General features: G+C 35.5%; 3 protein-coding genes across 5 annotated transcripts in view; 2 read left to right on the top strand and 1 right to left on the bottom strand.

The window, feature by feature from the left end:
* Positions 1-1,652: 1,652 nt before the first annotated feature.
* LOC117566175 (S-phase kinase-associated protein 1-like) lies at positions 1,653-2,366 on the top strand. 3 transcript variants are annotated; one of them, XM_034245680.2, is made up of 3 exons: positions 1,653-1,733; positions 1,837-1,871; positions 1,926-2,366. In XM_034245680.2, the coding sequence occupies exons 2-3, from the start codon at positions 1,851-1,853 to the stop codon at positions 2,307-2,309; spliced, it is 405 nt and encodes a 134-aa protein (XP_034101571.1). In that variant the 5' UTR covers positions 1,653-1,733; positions 1,837-1,850; the 3' UTR covers positions 2,310-2,366. The 3 variants fall into 3 exon arrangements, with proteins under 3 accessions (XP_034101571.1, XP_034101569.1, XP_034101570.1); XM_034245679.2 differs by having other exon boundaries at positions 1,715-1,733; positions 1,809-1,871; positions 1,926-2,364; XM_034245678.2 differs by having other exon boundaries at positions 1,654-1,871; positions 1,926-2,365.
* Positions 2,367-5,290: 2,924 nt separating this feature from the next.
* The window catches only part of LOC117566173 (hypodermin-A-like), a 45,711-nt gene continuing 32,725 nt past the window's right edge, over positions 5,291-18,276 (top strand). The window contains exon 1 of the mRNA XM_034245676.2: positions 5,291-5,358. Coding sequence (XP_034101567.2) covers positions 5,316-5,358 — 43 coding nt within the window. The 5' untranslated portion in view covers positions 5,291-5,315. The remainder of the gene's footprint in view (positions 5,359-18,276) is intronic.
* On the bottom strand, positions 13,800-14,356 carry LOC117566165 (trypsin delta-like). The gene has a single exon (XM_034245664.2). It carries the CDS (start codon positions 14,229-14,231, stop codon positions 13,845-13,847), a length of 387 nt encoding a protein of 128 aa, XP_034101555.2. The 5' UTR covers positions 14,232-14,356; the 3' UTR covers positions 13,800-13,844.

Below are 18,276 nucleotides of genomic sequence, written 5' to 3'. Positions count from 1 at the left end.
TTTCATTTCAAAATCGAGTGTTCTTAACGTTCATCATCAAAAAGTGCAACGATGCGTGTACTAAAAATGTACACACAAACCGAACAAAACAAAGAAATATACACACGCAATACACAACTCAGAGCTATTGTTTTTCTGCGTGTGTTTGTCCCCCTTTCTAGTTTTGTATAATCAATGTTGCCATGCGCACTTACAGCCTTTGCCTTTCACTTCTTATGCATGTCTGAAGTTTACCTACATTCTCAATGCGCTTTAATGCAAAGTATGTCAAAAAAGAATAATGCGAAATTGCAACGCCATTTTATCGAGTTGAAATCAACAAAAAATGTATAAAGCTTATCGAAAATTATTAATTGGCAACTATATGACACAACAAATTTTTATATATTTCAAATATTCAAAATTCTCAATTTGTCCACAATTAATTGACATTAATTAACAAAATTAATGAAATATTCTTGCACTGTAGCTTTCGAACAATTTCAGTCTTTATGATTGCTGGCAAATTTCCCTTTTTAGTGATGCGCTCTTAATGTGGGAAATTTGGTGAGTGCGTTGAGCTTTGACATCAATGGCACAGAAAACGTCGTGTGTTTGGGCTTTGCATACGAGTAAAGAGAGAGAGTGTGAGTGTGTTGCCTTTTCGCCGGTTTGTTTATCTTTTATTTGAAGCGATTCAACATTTTTATGAGACTTTCTGACGGCACTTATTGTCCATCCCAAAGAGAAAACAAAAGTGCGTAGCACAATGTATAAAAAGTGTGGGATTTAAGCTGGAGAAAAATGCAAATTTCACCGAGAAAACAGTTTGTGAAATTGTTAAAGCTCGATAGAAGTCTGCAAATATTTATCGAAGTTTTCTCTTGTGCGACTGATTTATTTAAATATTTATGCAGATCGATTGAAGAAAGGTAACTTAATTGAAATCGCTCAACGTGTAAAGCACATAAACTTCTCCCAGCCCGGTATTCAACTGGTGGCCATCTAAATTAAAGAAACTAAAAACTTTGACCAGAGTTCAGATGTGGGCCATGTGTTTGAGCAAGATGAGGGGGGAGGAGAGTAAAAGACCGACGAATAGAGAGCAAGAGGCAGCCATAAAAATGACACGGTGTTCTCTGTTTAAAAAAAAACCCCAACAAATGCGGTTGGCAAGTTATTTAGTTATTTAGAAAACCGCAGAATGCAAATGCAGCAAATGTAACAATTGTGCCGATTTCCACATATCTCACACACTCACACACACTTCATACACAAGCAGAGTGCGAAAGGGAGCAAAAGCCAAACAAGTCGACATACTTTGTTACAATTAAAAATCGGTGTCAAAATGCCGAGTGTTTAGAATTTTAAGTACATTTCAAGGTTTCCACTGGACACGCATTAAGCATACGCAATGTAGTACGACGATTGCAAATAATAGCTTTTTGTGTTAATCTAATTATTATTATTAGAATGTTTGAGAGTCTTGATCTTGATTGTATCTTCATAATATTTCGTTGATCGCTCCAAGCACTTAAATCACTAATTTCCAGACTTTTTAAATAAGATTAAATAATAAAAAAATAAGGTTGCGTTTGGAACTCACTCATTAATTACATATCTTTGTCTTATGTGTCACTTTATTTCGTTACATTTTAAATCATTGTAAGATTCGTGAAACAAACTTTGACGATATCTGTCACATTGACCCAATTTGAACTTCTATAATACAAATTAGAAATTATTTCTGAGGAGTAAGTTCAGATTTGAAGTTGAAAAACATTTTTTTTTTCTTTTTTTTCATAAAAATGCCGTTCATCAAGCTGCAGACCTCTGATAATGTCATTTTTAACATAGATTTGGATTTAATCATGTGCTCGGGCACTATTAAGGTTAGTTCCATTTTAGGAAAATTCTATTTTATTGATTATATGTATATTTTTTAGGGTATGCTGCAGAGTTGCAGTGGAGAGGATGAAGTTGTGCCATTGCCAAAAGTGAGATCGGGGATTCTAACCAAAATTCTTGAATGGGCCGAGTTCCATCGCAAGGAGTTTAGTGAAAACACTGAAGAAGAGGATGAGGAGTCTACTGATGTGGTATCAAAATGGGATAGCGAATTTATTAAGGTTGATCAAAGCATTCTTTTCGAGCTAATTACGGTTGCCAATTTTCTAAACATTGACGGCTTAATGCAGTTAGCCTGCAAGACTGTCGCTAATATGATAAAGGAAAAGACCACGGAACAAATACGCACGATTTTTAACATCCAAAATGTCCTGTCAAACTCGGAAGAACGAGTAAATGAATTGGTAGAAAATCAGAAATAATTATATTTTAACCTATATTTGGACATAAAAGAATAAATTAATCAGATTATATTAAAATAATATGAATCAGTCTGTGTTTGAAGAATTAATTAGATTAAGTTAAATGAAAATGAATTAGTCTAAAATTATGTGTTTGAAAAACTCAATGGTTGATGACACCATCAAAGTTGTCCTTTGTCTCCTCCAACATTGTTTTGCAATTAGAATCTAATAATTTCAAATATATGTGAACTTACATGACATCGAAATGTTTGTCATTGTTGACGCTTAGTTGAGAAAACATGTTTTTGAATACTTAAAAAAAATAATTCGTCAACGTTTCTAGTTAAATCTTTAATATTCAAAAAGTAAAAAAAAATAAATAAGAAGTAAAATGCCTCTGCAAAGCGCGCATGATGGGATCTTTAACTTTATCTGCAAAGTGACACCAACTGGCCAAATGTGTCGCAACCATTTGAAGGCCAAGTATCCAGAATGCTTCAAAAGCAACAAAGGCTATGTGCGTTTGGCGTTGGAAGCACCTCTACGGATTTGGAATCGCTTTTTCCCAGCTAAAGCCGTGCCCAATATGGATCCCTCAGTCTGTCCAATATGCGAGGATGAGGACAATGAGAGCGCATTTATTTTGAATGGATTCAAAATTCTATTCCTGCTGGCTGCTGCCGTTGCTATTCTGTATGCTTTTCTCAAGGTTGTGTGCTGTCGACGTCAATCGGCCCAGTAAATAAACGGACCACAACTGATTTTATGCAGTCACACACTCCACAACAATTTCGTTTCTTTTTGGATCAATGTCTATGAACGAGTTCCACACGCAAATGTCACACTGCATACGTAACAGCTTACATGGAAAGGAATTCCTCGTACATCAACAAATTACCAGCTCATATTCTCTGTACCAGTCAAATGGAGCATATATAGTATGTGTAATAAATTTCCAGCACTCAAATTATCAAATAATTTAGTATAATCATTCATTATCTTAAAGAGGAATTAACGATCGAATAACCAGCTAAGATTTGAATTGAAAATTGGATTATCATGTTATCGTGTTATTTTAAAATGCATATTGAGTTCGTTTTATATATTTGTCAAGCTCATTTCCGCCCCCGTAAATCGAAAAACGTTTAATAGAAAGATATAGTCGTAATTATAGTATTTATGATTCCTGTAAAGTAGGTTGTAGTTTGTACTCTATTGTAAACCTTAAATGTAGTAGTATACCAAATACACCATTCGGTATATTTTAGTATTTTTGGTATAATATTTTATTGTTATGTTATTATAGTATATTTTGAATGTATACCACATATGAAATCTGTTACATTTTTACTATTTCTGTGGTATATTGTTTGGTATTTTTAAAGAATATGTTTTGCTTTTATTGAAAATGGCTAGCGAGTATCTACTGTAACTTTCTTCCGTTTTATACACGCTACCCATAGGGTAGAAGGGTATTATAACTTTGTGCCGGCAGGAAATGTATGTAACAGGTAGAAGGAGGCATCTTCGATTTTATAAAGTATATATAATATATTCTTGATCAACATCAATAGCCGCGACGATCTAGCCATGTCCGTGTGTCCGTCTGTCTGTCTGTCCGTCTGTCCGTATGAAACAATGGATCTCAGAGACTATAAGAGATAGAGCAATAATTTTATTTTCTACAGCATTTGTTATGTTTGCACGCAGATCAAGTTTGTTTCACATTTTTGCCACGCCCACTTCCGCTCCCGCAAATCAAAAAAATTAAATATGCTTGTTGGCATTGTATCTTTTGGCTATGGATGCGCTGTACCCGGGTATACTGGTGTTTATGCAAATGTTGTGGAGCTTCGCAAATGGATTGAAAAGGAAGCCACAAAACTAACCTCTAATTAACTTGTGAATTAAATTGCAAAAATAAACGTAATAATTAACATTGTATATTATTTTATTTTATACTTATTTCTTATAATCGTAAGAAAACTATAGTCTCTCATTGGCGAAAATAAGTAAAAAAGCCGCAGTCGAACACACTCGAATGTGGAATATCCGATATATATTTGAATAAAATCGAAACAGCGCGGCATTATTCTTAAATTATACCAAAATAATAAAATAAATATTCGATATATATTCGATAATATGTGGTATATTTATATAGTAATACCCTTAATAAGTAGGCGTTTTTTTTCATACAAAAGTATTTCTTGAATAACTTCGACAATTTTTATCTGATCGCAACCGAAATTTTCAGGAATTACAAAGATTATACGGTCATTTTAATATCGTCTCGCCTGTTGACGCTGATCAAGAATATATATTTTAAAATTCGGAGATGCCTCCTTCTGCCTTGTACGTGTATTTCCGCCTCCACAAAGTTTTAATATCCTTCTACCCTATGGATAGCGGGAATAAAAACCAGCACAGTGCTGCGTAAACATTTTAGGTGCAAATATAAAAAAATAATAAACTATGTAAATTAATATTGACTAACATTAATATTAATTCCAACAATATAAAATCCTTATGGCTAACTCGTTGATTTATTTATTTAACTTTTTTCCACTATTCAACTTATGAAATTAAAAAAAAAATACTAACATAAAAAGTGAAAATGCAAATGGTCACATTATCAAATAATTAACAATTAACCTAACTGCCTTTGGCTTTCGCAAAAGCCGAAATCCTTCTTGGTCTACGATTGAACATCATGTTAGCCTTAGAGAACAATTTTATCTTAAAGAACACAATTGTATATGATACTTTGTTGCATATAAAACCCCCTTTTAGGCTATATAACATACAAAGGTTCTGAGAAACTACGAAGCTTTTAAGCCGCCAGCAAAATAATTAGCTGAGTACAACATAGTTGTAATCACATCAGTAAATTATTATTTTTTAATTAAAACTCGCATATTTTTAAGCTGATAAACTTTCGTAACTATTTGAAATTTATTCTTATACAACTTTTCTATAAAAACTCAAATGCGGCGGGTTTTGGTATTCACAAGACAACTAGAAATGTTCGCTACATTATTTGTCTTGCTCTCAGTGGCAACTTTAGGTTGTGCATTGCATTGGCCGATTGGACCTGAATTTCTATTGAAAAAAGGACCAATAAACAATCGCATCGTTGGAGGAGAGGACACATCGATAGAGACAATACCTTGGCAAGTTTCGCTGCAAAGACAAGGATTGCATGATTGTGGTGGCGTTATTTACAGCAAAAACATCATTATAACAGCCGCCCACTGTGTTTGCGATAACAATGCCAATATTCTTGATCCCAAGATTTTTGATGTGCGCGTTGGCAGTAGTACCACAGACAACGGTGGATCATTGAATAAAGTTGCCAAGATAATCGTGCATGATCGCTATAGAATTATATATAACTATATACAGGAATACGACATCGCACTAATTTTGCTAAGTTCGCCCCTTGAAATGGGTGCAACTGTCAAAGCCATTCCACTGGCAGAGTCAGTTCCTAATGACGGAGCTGCTGTGCTTGTCTCTGGATGGGGATATACCGAAACTGGAAAGGCTCCGCTCCATCTGAAAAGTGTCTATTTGAACATTGTAAATCGCGAGCAGTGCGCCAGGAGGCATTTAATGCTTTTAGAAGCAACAATATGTGCTACTTCCCCTTGGAAAAGTGCGTGCAATGGAGATTCTGGTGGACCATTGACTTACAATAGTAAACTTGTGGGCATTGTTTCTATGGTGCCTCGTCCTTGCGGTACACCCGGTAATCCCGATATCTATACAGATGTTGTAGAGCTTCGCAAATGGATTGAAGTGGAAGCCACAAAACTAAGCTCAAATTGAGACATTTGTGAATTAAATTGCAAAAATAAACGTAAAATGAATATTAATCTGACTGCATTATTATTTATATTTATATATGCTCGACTATGAGAACTCCGTCAAAATTTAAATAACATGTACAAGACAATAAGTAAGTTAAGTAAATGATCAGATATTATGCCAAATAGTAAAATATGCACATTAATTTTATAGCTGTTCTGTGAAACTCCCGTGACTAATTCTTTGATTTATTTATTGTAATTAATTGTTTTCAACTATCCAAATTATGAAGAAAAAAAATGCCTAATTATTATGAAAAAAATATATTTAAATATTTTGTTAACCTTGGGGAACTAATTTATGTTAATGAACACAAATTTTTAGTTTACTTTGTTGCATATCTAATCCGCTATAGAGTATATGGTATACATATGTTATGTTCTTAAAAAATACGTAATTTTTAAGCCGTCAGCAAAATAATTAGTTGTGTGCAACATAGTTGTAATCAAAGCAATATACATTTTTTTACCCGCTACCATAGGGTAGAAGGGTATTATAACTTTGCGCCGGCAGGAAATGTATGTAACAGGTAGAGGGAGGCATCTCCGACCCTATAAAGTATGTATAATATATTCTTGATCAGCATAAATAGTATTTATGTTTATTATGTTGGTTGCGATCGGATAAAAATTGTGAAAGTGATTAAAGAAATACTTTTGTATGGGCAAAAACGCCTACTTACTAGGGGTCTTAGTTGCTTTGGCCGACAACCTGGTATATTGTCAATATTGTGTCGTCTTTGGTATATTTTGAATGTGGTACTGTATCGATATTCCAAATATACCAATTGGTATATTTTTAGTACTTTTGTAGTATTTTAGATATATTTTGAAAATAATACCGCAAGCGAGTATCACTCGACTGTAGCTTTCTTACTTGTTTAAATAATGTAAGTAGCAATTAATGAAATTTTTTAGCACATTATTCAAGTGTAAAATTAGACAAAGTTGGAATCCTAAACAAGTTATACTATAACGACTATTGGTTTTAATAGTCGTTAAAGTCGTTATGAAATATTTTCACAGTATATTGAAATATGTGTACATAATTTTACTGAACGACCAAAGCAAATAAATGACATACTGTGCACAATTATTGCACAATATTAATTACTTTTAATGTTTATTCTGAAATATGTGAGCAATTTTGTAGCATCAATAATTTAGCTGCTGCCACATTCAAACATTGGCGCAAATTAATCACCGAGGCCAAACAAGAAACGAGACCTTATAGCTTCTGGATACCAAAAGTGCAACTAGATTAATACATTTTTATATATTAATGTGATCTTAGCTAGCTTCTAATTATTTCCTACATTAAGAATATCTCTACTTCCCAGAGCTTCTGTTGTTGATTGAATACTTGGTCAGTAATTGCATAATTAGAGAGTCATTTGGAAATCTTATTGACACATACATATTTGCTGACCTGCAAGTATAAGCATTTATTTGCATTTAGTTTCGCTTCGTTTTGCAATTGTTGGCCTCGAATAACAAATTGAGCAAAGTTCAATGCACAACAGAATTTTTGCAAACATATCGCATGCTGTTGGCCCACCGTGTTCATAGGTCTGTCCGCCTGTCTTGGAGAGTGGGTAAATATAACAAACAATGTTTAAACAACATTCGATTTGGCTGCATTTGTTGTGGCATTCGAAATATGCGCAAATATTGGCTCAGCATACAGCAATCGGAATTCAGCATTCGAATGAATATCAATTTGAATCGATTTAATAAACCGCAAGATTTTCCTGTATACCATAATAAATTATAAATGCATAAATATATGAAATGCCTTTTCTGCATTATGCATTTTGCATCTGATGTTCAAATATATGCTGCAAATTTTGCAATTTATTTAATTATCGTGCAATTCCAATTGTTAATCAATCTTAGTTTATGTCTTGGCTTGACTTGGCTTGGCTCTGGTATTAACTTGGCATTTTGTTATTTGTTTTCTAACATCCGTTCTCTATTTGAAACTCGCAAACTCATTGCATAAATCACAACAAAAGTTTTCCATTTAATTTGGCTCATTGTCAAAATGAGTGCAAAGAATCTATGCAAAGACTGCTCGACTTTGAGTTACGCTGTCAATGTAAAAACTGAAACTGTTCAACATGCTAAAAGTGTATTTTAATGATTAAGCTCTGTACTTAATTCGTAAAATACATAAATAAACTTTATAATGAAAAAGACTCACGTCACTTCTAATTGTTGCTCTAAATACTTTAACCCAAAAAACTATAACTCTTTGCATATTTTCCTAAGCAATGTTCACATTTTCTCACCTCTGTTGCAAGTAGTGTATGTAGCTCTATTTTTGCCGGCAGGAAATGTATGTAACAGGTAGAAGGAGGCATCTCCGACCCTTAGAAATGAGCAAAAACAATAGTTGCATATAGGACAGGCCGACACTATTTTAATTTGGCCAAAGCTCGGCAACTGCTCGGCAGCTCGCCAGGCACTGGAGCAGCACAGTCAAAAGCCATCCGGCTGCTTTTCTGTCCACGGGAAGCAGTTGCTCCTTCCCCCTTCCCTTCTCCTTCTCCTGCTGCTGCTGCTGCTGCTTCTGAGCCTGTTACTGCAATGTCCTGTGTTGCCTGCGCTGTCTGCGTTGTCTGTTAACCGCAATAATTTATGCCTTTGAGCCGTGTTTCAGTCAAAGCCTTTTGTGTGGGCATGCATGTGTGGGTGTTTGTGTGTGGGTGTTTGTGTGTGAGTGTGAGTGTGCCCATAATTTTGCCTATTAAAGTAAAACACTAACAGCGCTTATCATTACAAACATCACCATGCCAGGCAACAACCACAACAACAACAGCAAGCAGCAAACACTGCGTTGCGCATCCTTTCGTCGACGCCATTTTGTTTAGTTTATGCTGTGTGTGTGTGTGTGTGCGTGTAACTATGTGTGTGCGTCTGTCCCTTCCTCGTCTCGCACTTCCCTAATGCAAAAAAGCGACTTTTCAGCACAAATTTTTAGCAAAATTAAAATATTTATGTTGCCGACGTGCTTAATGCCCCGCGCTGCTGCCGCTGACATCGCTGTCGACGTACATGATGTTCACCTCCCTAACCTTCTCATATACCCCTTGGAACACTCCTCAGCGTTTTCTGTAGCAACTCAGCAACTCTCTGCCAAGCACTCTGTTTAGTTTCTGCTCTCTGTGTTTGTGTGTGTGTGTGTTGAGGAGCTTGCGTGGGTGTATTCTTGGTGTATACGTGATTATGAGCGACGACGTTTTGTGTGAGTTAGAGAATACCCTACGAAATAAAATAGTTATATTAACTTTGCTACCAAGAAGACGAAACACTGTCCTTAATAAGCACTTCATATGTCTAACTTGACTGAAGGTTTCTCTAAGAAATATTCAATTTAATAATAATAATAATTTTGAGAACAGATTTTGTATCTTATAAAAGTTTCATCTTTTAATGCTTATTCTTGATATTCTAAGAAATATGATATAAGTTAATAATTTAGCGAACTAGTTATTTCATTCCATTAATTTATTAAAGTGAACTTTCTAAGATAAATTTAATTGAATTTCGAGCGCATCTGCTTGCCACATTTACTGTCTTCTGTCGTCTGCTTTGCCATTTTAATGCAGCTCTTAAACAAACGACAACGCTTTGCTGTGAAACAAGCGCTTCTCACTGCAACACACACCGCCACCTGCTTCTCACTTTATGCTGCGTTCTCACCCCATTCTCCAGTCGTATCTCCAAAGACAACATCATGATGCTGCCACTTACAATTCGCGCTTTAGCAACATCATTTTGCTGCATGTACATATTGCCATCGCCCCTCGAAAAAAACTTCCTACTTCTTGCAGCATGCAATGTGGAAGCTTATTGAAAACAATATATTAAGTTGTTAAGTTACCCCGACTATGTATGGAATGCCTTGGCAAGCAGACAGTCTTCTACATTATGAATATTTCGACAAATTCCTAAGCTGAAAGTCACAAAGATTAAACACATTGTAATCTGCATGTCATTTAGTAAATTAATTACATTAAACTCGAGTTTATGTATATTTTTATGTGTAAATTAAATGAATTTTTTAAAGTGTCATTAGGGCCACAGTTGAGGCGCAAGGAAACCACAAAAGAAAACCAAAACCAAGACGATGAAGATGAAGATTCGGAAGAAGAAGAAGAAGCGAAGGATGCGCTCGTAGAAATGGTAGAAGTGATTGTCCTGCAAAAAGGGAAGCAAAAGTAAATTAAGCACAATTCCTCGGGCGTAACTTGGCCAAGTTTCATTTGGGCCTCTTTCGTTTTGCCCTTTTCCATTTCATTTTTATACTTCCTTTCTCCCTCTCTCAGTCTCTTGCTCTGTCTTTTTCTATAGTTCTTTTATGCCTGCTACCGTCTGTTTTTTTTTTTTTTGTGTTTTTTTTTTCGCTTTTTGTTAAAAACGCTAAAATTTATGACTATTTTGGGACCTGCCGCGCTGCTTGCGGCTGAAGCGTCCTTAGATTTTTGTCCTGCTTTGGGATTTCTTGCTTTGTGTTGCTCGCGGAGCATAGGTTTAAAGTTTAAAACCATATTTCACAATTGTAATTGACTCTGATCTTAGTTAGAAAACCTTTTAACAAAAGCGTTCATGTAAGTTTCCCGATTAAAGTTCAGAAATTCATCTTTCACCGATGTTCTAGAACGATAATAGCAATTTCAATGTGTTCACAGCTAAAGATAATAGACTTCTCGTACTTCATCTAGCTTCTAGAATATCTGCACTAAACAGACAACATTACGTTGCATATTAAGCTCTGCTCTCTTATCGAACTTCGCTTTGCAATTTTACACTCGAATGGATTTAATTTCATTTATCGTATCGTTTCATATGGAACATGGAACATGACAAATAAGTTGCGCATACGCCACGTTGAGTGCCGTCAGAAATGTAAAAGGAAAACTGCCAAGTGAAATTCAATTCCATAACAAATGAACTGCAAAACAGATGTCCATCTCTGGCTCGAGAAAAACACAAGAGAAGGAATGAGGAAGAGAGAGAGATAGAAAAGGAGTACCATTTGAAAGGGTAAGGCAAAACGAAAATATAAAAACGGAAATTAAGCAAAGGCAACCATGTAGAACTCTTACCAAGCGGAAATAGTTGAAATATTCAATAGGAAATTCACCTAAAAAAAAGAAACAAGACTGAATTGAAAGAGCAATGCTATATATGGATGGTTATGCTGAGCACATTCCTGTGCATTGCTATTTTGGAGATACTTTTGTTTTATTTTAGGGGGCTGCACGATGCAACTTAAATTTAAACAACTAAAAGCTTGTCTTTCGCCGACAGACGGAGAGACAATGCAAACGCTGCAGAAATTCCACAAAAACTAAACCATTGCCCCAACAAACAAAAAAAAAAGAGAAGAACAACAGCAACAACAACAAATTGAACCAACCAAACCCCAAACCGATGCGATGCCCGGAATGATGGAGAGTGTTTTGTGTCGGGTAGACTGCAACCGCATTTCGCACAAATATTGACACATGTGCGGCTGCACATCGAGGGAGGGAAAGAGGGAAGGAGGGAGGCAGGCGGGCAGCGAGGCAGACTGGCCGAAATCCAAACCAAACCAAACCAAACGCTCGCTGTGGCCATTAGATGATTTATAGGTCAGCTCGCGGCCCCCTGACCTCATCCCCCACCTCACCCTTGGAGCTGTTGCTGTCTCTGCTCTGTGGCTCATAGCAAAACAAAAGCGAAATCGAAAACGACAACGAAATCGAACAACAGCTGCATCGATTGACAGGCCAGAGGCGAGGGCAAGACAAAAGCATCCTCCCCCCTCCCTACCACCTCCTCCCTCCTCGTTTTGGGTCCTGCCTGGCAGCGGGGTTTCAATTTTGGGGCGTTGCAGTTCGCAATTGAAACGAACACTTTATAGACATCCAGCGGACCTTTGTAATTAACAACAACAACAACAACAGTAACTAGAACAGTAGCAGCAAACAATACGACTGTAAAAAATGCACTAATGAAAAATACTCAAAAATTGTGAATTGCATTGACAGTTAAACCTTGATATGAAAAACAATGGCACTAGAAAAACGCGCATTGTTTTTACTGCAATACATTTCTAGTTTATCGCTGCAGTTAATCCGTGGCACAAAGCATTTAAAAGGTCTTAGAAAGCGTTTATATATTGAGCAAAGTTAAATTTAAATTACATTTGAATTTACACAAATATAACTGACAGTGAATTTCACAGAAATTTATAATAAAGATAATGTATTTAAAATGAAAATAAATAAAAACAAGTAAGAAAGCTACAGTCGAGTGTGCTCGACTGTGAGATACCCGCTTGCGGTATTATTTTCAAAGTACATCGAAAATACTACAAAAATATAGTACCACTTTCAAAATATACCAAAGACGGCACAATATACCAGATTGTCGGCCAAAACAACAAAGATCCCTACGTAGTAAGTAGCCGTTCTTGCTCATACAAAAGTATTTCTTTAAAAACTTTCACAATTTTTATCTGATAAATTCAGGAATCATAAATACTATTTATGCTGATCAAGAATATATATACTTTATAGGATCGGAGATGCGTCGTTCTACCTGTTACATACATTTCCTGCCGGGTATAAAAAATATTTATTGCTTTGATTACAACTATGTTGCACACAACTAATTATTTTGCTGACAGCTTAAAAACCTCGTGTTTTCTAAGAACATATGTATATTATATACTCTAAAGCGGATTAGATATACAATAAAATAAACTAAAAATTTGTCTTCACTAACATAAATTAGTTCTCCAAGGTTAACAAAATGTTCAAATATACATATATCATATTTATACCCTTCTACCCTATGGGTAGCGGCAGGAAATGTATGTAACAGGTAGAACGACGCTTCTCCGACCCTATAAAGTATATATATTCTTGATCAGCGTCAAAAGCCGAGACGATCTAGCCATGTCCGTCTGTCCGTCTGTGTGTCTGTCCGTCTGTGTGTCTGTCCGTCTGTCCGTCTGAAACACTGGATCTCAGAGACTATAAGAGATAAAACTATAATTTTTTTCGACATCATTTGTTATGTTTGCACGCAGATCAAGTTGGTTTCAAATTTTTGCCACGCCCACTTCCGCCCCGCAAATCAAAAAAATCGAATAACAAGCGTAATTTTAAAACTAGAGTTTTGCGAATTTTGGTATATACAATAATTACTATAGTAGTTATGATTCCTGAAAGTTTGGTTGTGATTAGATAAAAATTGTCGAAGTTATTAAAGAAACGCCTACTTACTAGGGGTCTTAGTTGCTTTGGCTGACAATCTGGAATAATGTGCCGTCTATGGTATATTTTGAATGCGGTACTATATCGATATACCAAATATACCATTTGGTACATTTTTAGAATTTTTGCAGTATAATCGGTATATTTTGGGAAAAATACCGCAAAATATATTTCTTTTGTTCAAAATGGGTAGCGGGTATTTCACAGTCGAGTACACTTGTTATTGTTTTGCATATGTTATTTAAAATTTTAACGGAGATTCCACAGTCGAGCACAATCGAGTGTAGCAATGAATTAATATTGAGTATAAATATAAATATCTCTTAAATATCATATGAAATAAATATAAATAATAATGCAGTCAGATTAATATTCATTTTACATTTATTTTTACAATTTAATTCACAAATGTCTCAATTTGAGCTGAGTTTTGTGGCTTCCACTTCAATCCATTGGCGAAGCTCCACGACATCTGTATAGACACCAGGATGACTGGTATAACCGCAAGGTGTAGGCCCAAAAGAAACAATGCCCACAAGTTTACCTCTGTAAGTCAATGGTCCACCAGAATCTCCATTGCACGAAGCTTTCCAAGGGGAAGCAGCACAGATTTTCGCTTTCGTACTTTCTATTTTGTTAACCCTAGCGCACTCCTCGCGGTTTACAATGTTCACATAGACACTTTTCAGATGGAGCGGAGATTCTCCAGTTTCCATATATCCCCATCCAGAGACAAGCACAGCAGCTCCGACATTAGGAACTGACTCTGCCAATGGAATGGCCTTGACAGTTGGACCCATTTCAAGGGGCGAACTTAACAAAAGCAGGGCGATATCATATTGAATTTTTGGTGTGTCTTTTTTATGTACATAATGTATATATGATCATGCACGGTTATCTTGGCAACTTTAATCACCGATCCACCATTGTACTACTGCCAACTCGCACATCAACAATCTCGGAATCAAGAATCTTGGAATCGTTATTGTGAACACAGTGCGCTGCTGTAATAATAGTGTTTTGGCTGTAGAAGACGCCACCACAATAATGCCATCCTTGTCTTTGCAGCGAAACTTGCCAAGGTATTGTCTCTATTGGTGTATCTACTCCTCCAACGATGCGATTGTTTATTGGTCCTTTTTTCAATAAATTTTCAGGTCTAATCGGGAAGTGCAATGCGCAACCTAAAGTTGCCACTGAGAGCAGGACTAATAATGTAGGGAACATTTCTAGTTGTCTTGTGAATACCAAAACCCTCAGCATTTGAGTTTTTATAGTAAAGTTGTATAAGAACAAATTTCAAAGTTACGAAATTATATCAGCTTAAAAATATGCGAGTTGTAATAACAAATAATAATTTATTGCAGCACTCAACTAATTATTTTGCTGACGGCTTAAGAGCTTCGTAATTTCTCAGAACCTTTGTATATACCCTAAAAGGGGGTTTTTGTATCATATACATTTGTGTTCTCTGAGATAAATTTGTTCAATCGAAGACCAAGAAGGATTTCGGCTTTTGCGAAAGGCAATCCAGATCCGTTAATGGTTGATTATTTGACAAGGAATACGCGCTAATCGATGTGAGCATTTGCATTTTCATTTTTTTTACTATTATCATCCATGTATTATTTATTGTTTCGTATATGTCAGCTTTTACTTAAGTATTTTTCTTTAATTCCATAATTTGAATAGTGGAAAAAAGCACAGGTATTTTGGATAATTGAAAACAATATTAATGTTAGTCAATATTAATTTAAATAATTTTTAATTTTTTTATATCTTCACCTATAATGTTTATGCCGCATTGTGCTGGTTTTTATACCCGCTACCCATAGGGTAGAAGGGTATTATAACTTTGTGCCGGCAGGAAATGTATGTAACAGGTAGAAGGAGGCATCTCCGACCCTATAAAGTATATATATTCTTGATCAGCGTCAACAGCCGAGACGATATAGCCATGCCCGTCTGTCCGTCTGTGTGTCTGTCCGTCTGTCCGTCCGTCCGTATGAAACACTGGATCTCAGAGACTATAAGAGATAGAGCTATACTTTTTTTTCGACAGCATTTGTTATGTTTGCACGCAGATCAAGTTTGTTTCAAATTTTTGCCACGCCCACTTCCCCCCCCCCCCCCCCGCAAATCAAAAAAATCGAATAACAAGCGTAATTTTAAAGCTAGAGTTACGAATTTTGGTATATGCAATAATTACTGTAGTAGTTATGATTCCTGAAAATTTGGTTGCGATCAGATAAAAAGTCGAAGTTATTAAAGAAATTCTTTTGTATGGGCAAAAACGCCTACTTACAAGGGGTCTGAGTTGCTTTGGCCGACAATCTGGTATATTGTGCCGTCTATGGTATATTTTGAATGGTGTACTATATCGATATACCAAACATACAATTTGGTATATTTTTAGTATTTTTTTAGTATTTTCGGTATATTTTGAAAATGATACCGCAATATTTTGCCTTTATTACAAATGGGTAGCGGGTATCTCACAGTCGAGCACACTCGACTGTAACTTTCTTACTTGTTATTATTAAAACTTTGTGGAGGCAGGAAATAAACGTACAAGGCAGAAGGAGGCATCTCCGATCTTTAAAATATATTTATATTCTTGATCAGAGCCAACAGGCGAGACGATATACCAATGACCGTATAATTTTTGTAATTCCTGAAAATTTGGTTGCGATCAGATAAAAATTGTCGAACTTATTAAGGAAATACTTTTGCATGAAAAAAACGCCTACTTACCAAGGGTATTACTATATAAATATACCAAATATACCATTTCGAATATTTATTTTAGTATTGTTACGGTATATTATTTTGGTATAATTTAGGAATAATGCCGCGCTGTTTTGATATTATTCAAATATGTAACGGGTATTCCACAGTGTTCGACTGCGGCATTTTTACATATTCTCCCTAATGATAGAATATAGTTTTCTTACGATTACAAGAAATAAGTATAAAATAAAATAATATGCAATCAATTTAATGTTCATTATTACGTTTATTTGTGCAATTTAATTCACAAATGTCTTAGATTGAGCTTAGGTTTTTGGCTTCCTCTTCAATCCATTTTCGAAGCTCAACAACATTTGTATATACACCGGGAATATTGGGTGGACAATAAAATTCTCCATAAGAAACAATGCCTACAAGCTCATCATTAAAAACCAATGGACCACCAGAATCACCATGACAAGAACCAGGGGAAGCAGCACAGACTGTTACTTTCGTAATTTTTCTGTCACCATGAACCCTGGCGCACTTCTCGCGACTTAAAATTGTCACGTTGCCACTTTGCAGATAGAGAGCATTTGTTTCCGTTGCCGTCCATCCCCATCCAGAGACTATAGCTGAAGCTCCGTCATTAGGAACTGACTCTGCCAGTGGAATGGCCCTGACAGTTGGACCCATTTCAAGGGGCGAACTTAGCAAAATTAGTGCGATGTCATATTCAATTATTGGATCAAGTGTAAAACGATCATGCACCGTAATCTTGGCAACTTTAATTACCGATCCACCATTGTTAGATGTACTACTGCCAACGCGCACACCATAAATCATTGGATAATCTTTGTCAACACAGTGAGCGGCTGTTATTATGATGTTTTTGCTGTAAATGACGCCACCACAATTATGCCGTCCTAGTTCTTGCAGCGACACTTGCCAAGGTATTGTCTCTATGGGTGTGTCCACTCCTCCCATAACGCGATTGTTTATTGGTCCTTTTTTCAATAGAAATTCTGGGTCAACCGGAAAGTGCAATGCGCAACCTAAAGTTGCCACTGAGAGCAGGACTAATAATGTAGTGAACATTTCTAGTGATCTTGTGAATACCAAAACCCGCAGCATTTGAGTTTTTATACGAAAGGAACATTGCGGAAAACTTACATTAAATTGTTTTAAAAGTTTATCAGCTCAAAAAAAAGGCGAATTTTAATTAAAAAATAATAAGTTATTGATTTGATTACAACTATGTTGCACTCAACTAATTATTTTGCTGACTTCGTATTTTATCAGAACATATGTTTGGTATATACCCTAAAAGGGGGTTTTCTGCAACAAAGTAACGCATAAATTTGTGTTCTTTAAGATAAATTTGTTCTCTTTGGAAGATTTCCCAATGTCTATTATGCTTTTGCTGCTGCATTCTGTTTTGAGAAAAACAATTGTGTTACATTATTGGTTGATTATTAGATAAGGAATACGCGCTAATTAATGTGAGCATTTCCATTCTTATCGTTTTTACTATTATCATTCTTATATCAATTATTGTCCTGCATATTTGAAGTTTAACTTTAAGATTAATTAACGAGTTAGTCACAGGTATTTTGAATAATTGAAAACAATTAACATTACTCAATATAAATTTTCATTATTGATTTTTTATTTTTATTTTAACTTTTATCGGTTATTCCCGCTACCCATAGGGTATTATAACTTTGTGCAGAGAGGAAATGTATGTAAAGGAGGCATCTTATAATTATATTTATATTCTTGATCTGGGTCAACAGCCGAGCCGATCCTTAACATTTTGTTTTAGAAGGCTTACAATAACCGGTATAATTAAAAATAATATTGTCACCTTCATAAGTTCATCAGATACTTTTTATAGGGAACCATTTGTCTTCTTTGACGTATTCTCCATTTTTTTTTTTTTTAAATTAAATTAATATCAATATCAGTTCAATATCCAACACTTTTCCCTTCTATTTACTTTGCCAACTTGAAATGGAACATTTCGTGGGGGCAAACTTAATTCGATTGTTGCCAGGGGAAAAGCATCTAACATCGCAGGTGCTGGCAGCAAATAAATTCAAATTTGTTACAAAT

The sequence above is a fragment of the Drosophila albomicans genome, chromosome 2L (genome assembly GCF_009650485.2).
Source record: "Drosophila albomicans strain 15112-1751.03 chromosome 2L, ASM965048v2, whole genome shotgun sequence".
Taxonomy (NCBI): domain Eukaryota; kingdom Metazoa; phylum Arthropoda; class Insecta; order Diptera; family Drosophilidae; genus Drosophila; species Drosophila albomicans.
Note: the sequence above shows the minus strand (reverse complement) of the source record. Positions and strands in the feature narration are given on the sequence as shown.

Coding starts and splice junctions, on each gene's coding strand:
- LOC117566175 (XM_034245678.2), top strand. CDS start 1,788: ATGCCGTTCATCAAGCTGCAGACCTCTGATAATGTCATTTTTAACATA. Junction 1,872..1,925: donor TGTGCTCGGGCACTATTAAG/GTTAGTTCCATT, acceptor TATATTTTTTAG/GGTATGCTGCAGAGTTGCAG.
- LOC117566165 (XM_034245664.2), bottom strand. CDS start 14,231: ATGGGTCCAACTGTCAAGGCCATTCCATTGGCAGAGTCAGTTCCTAAT.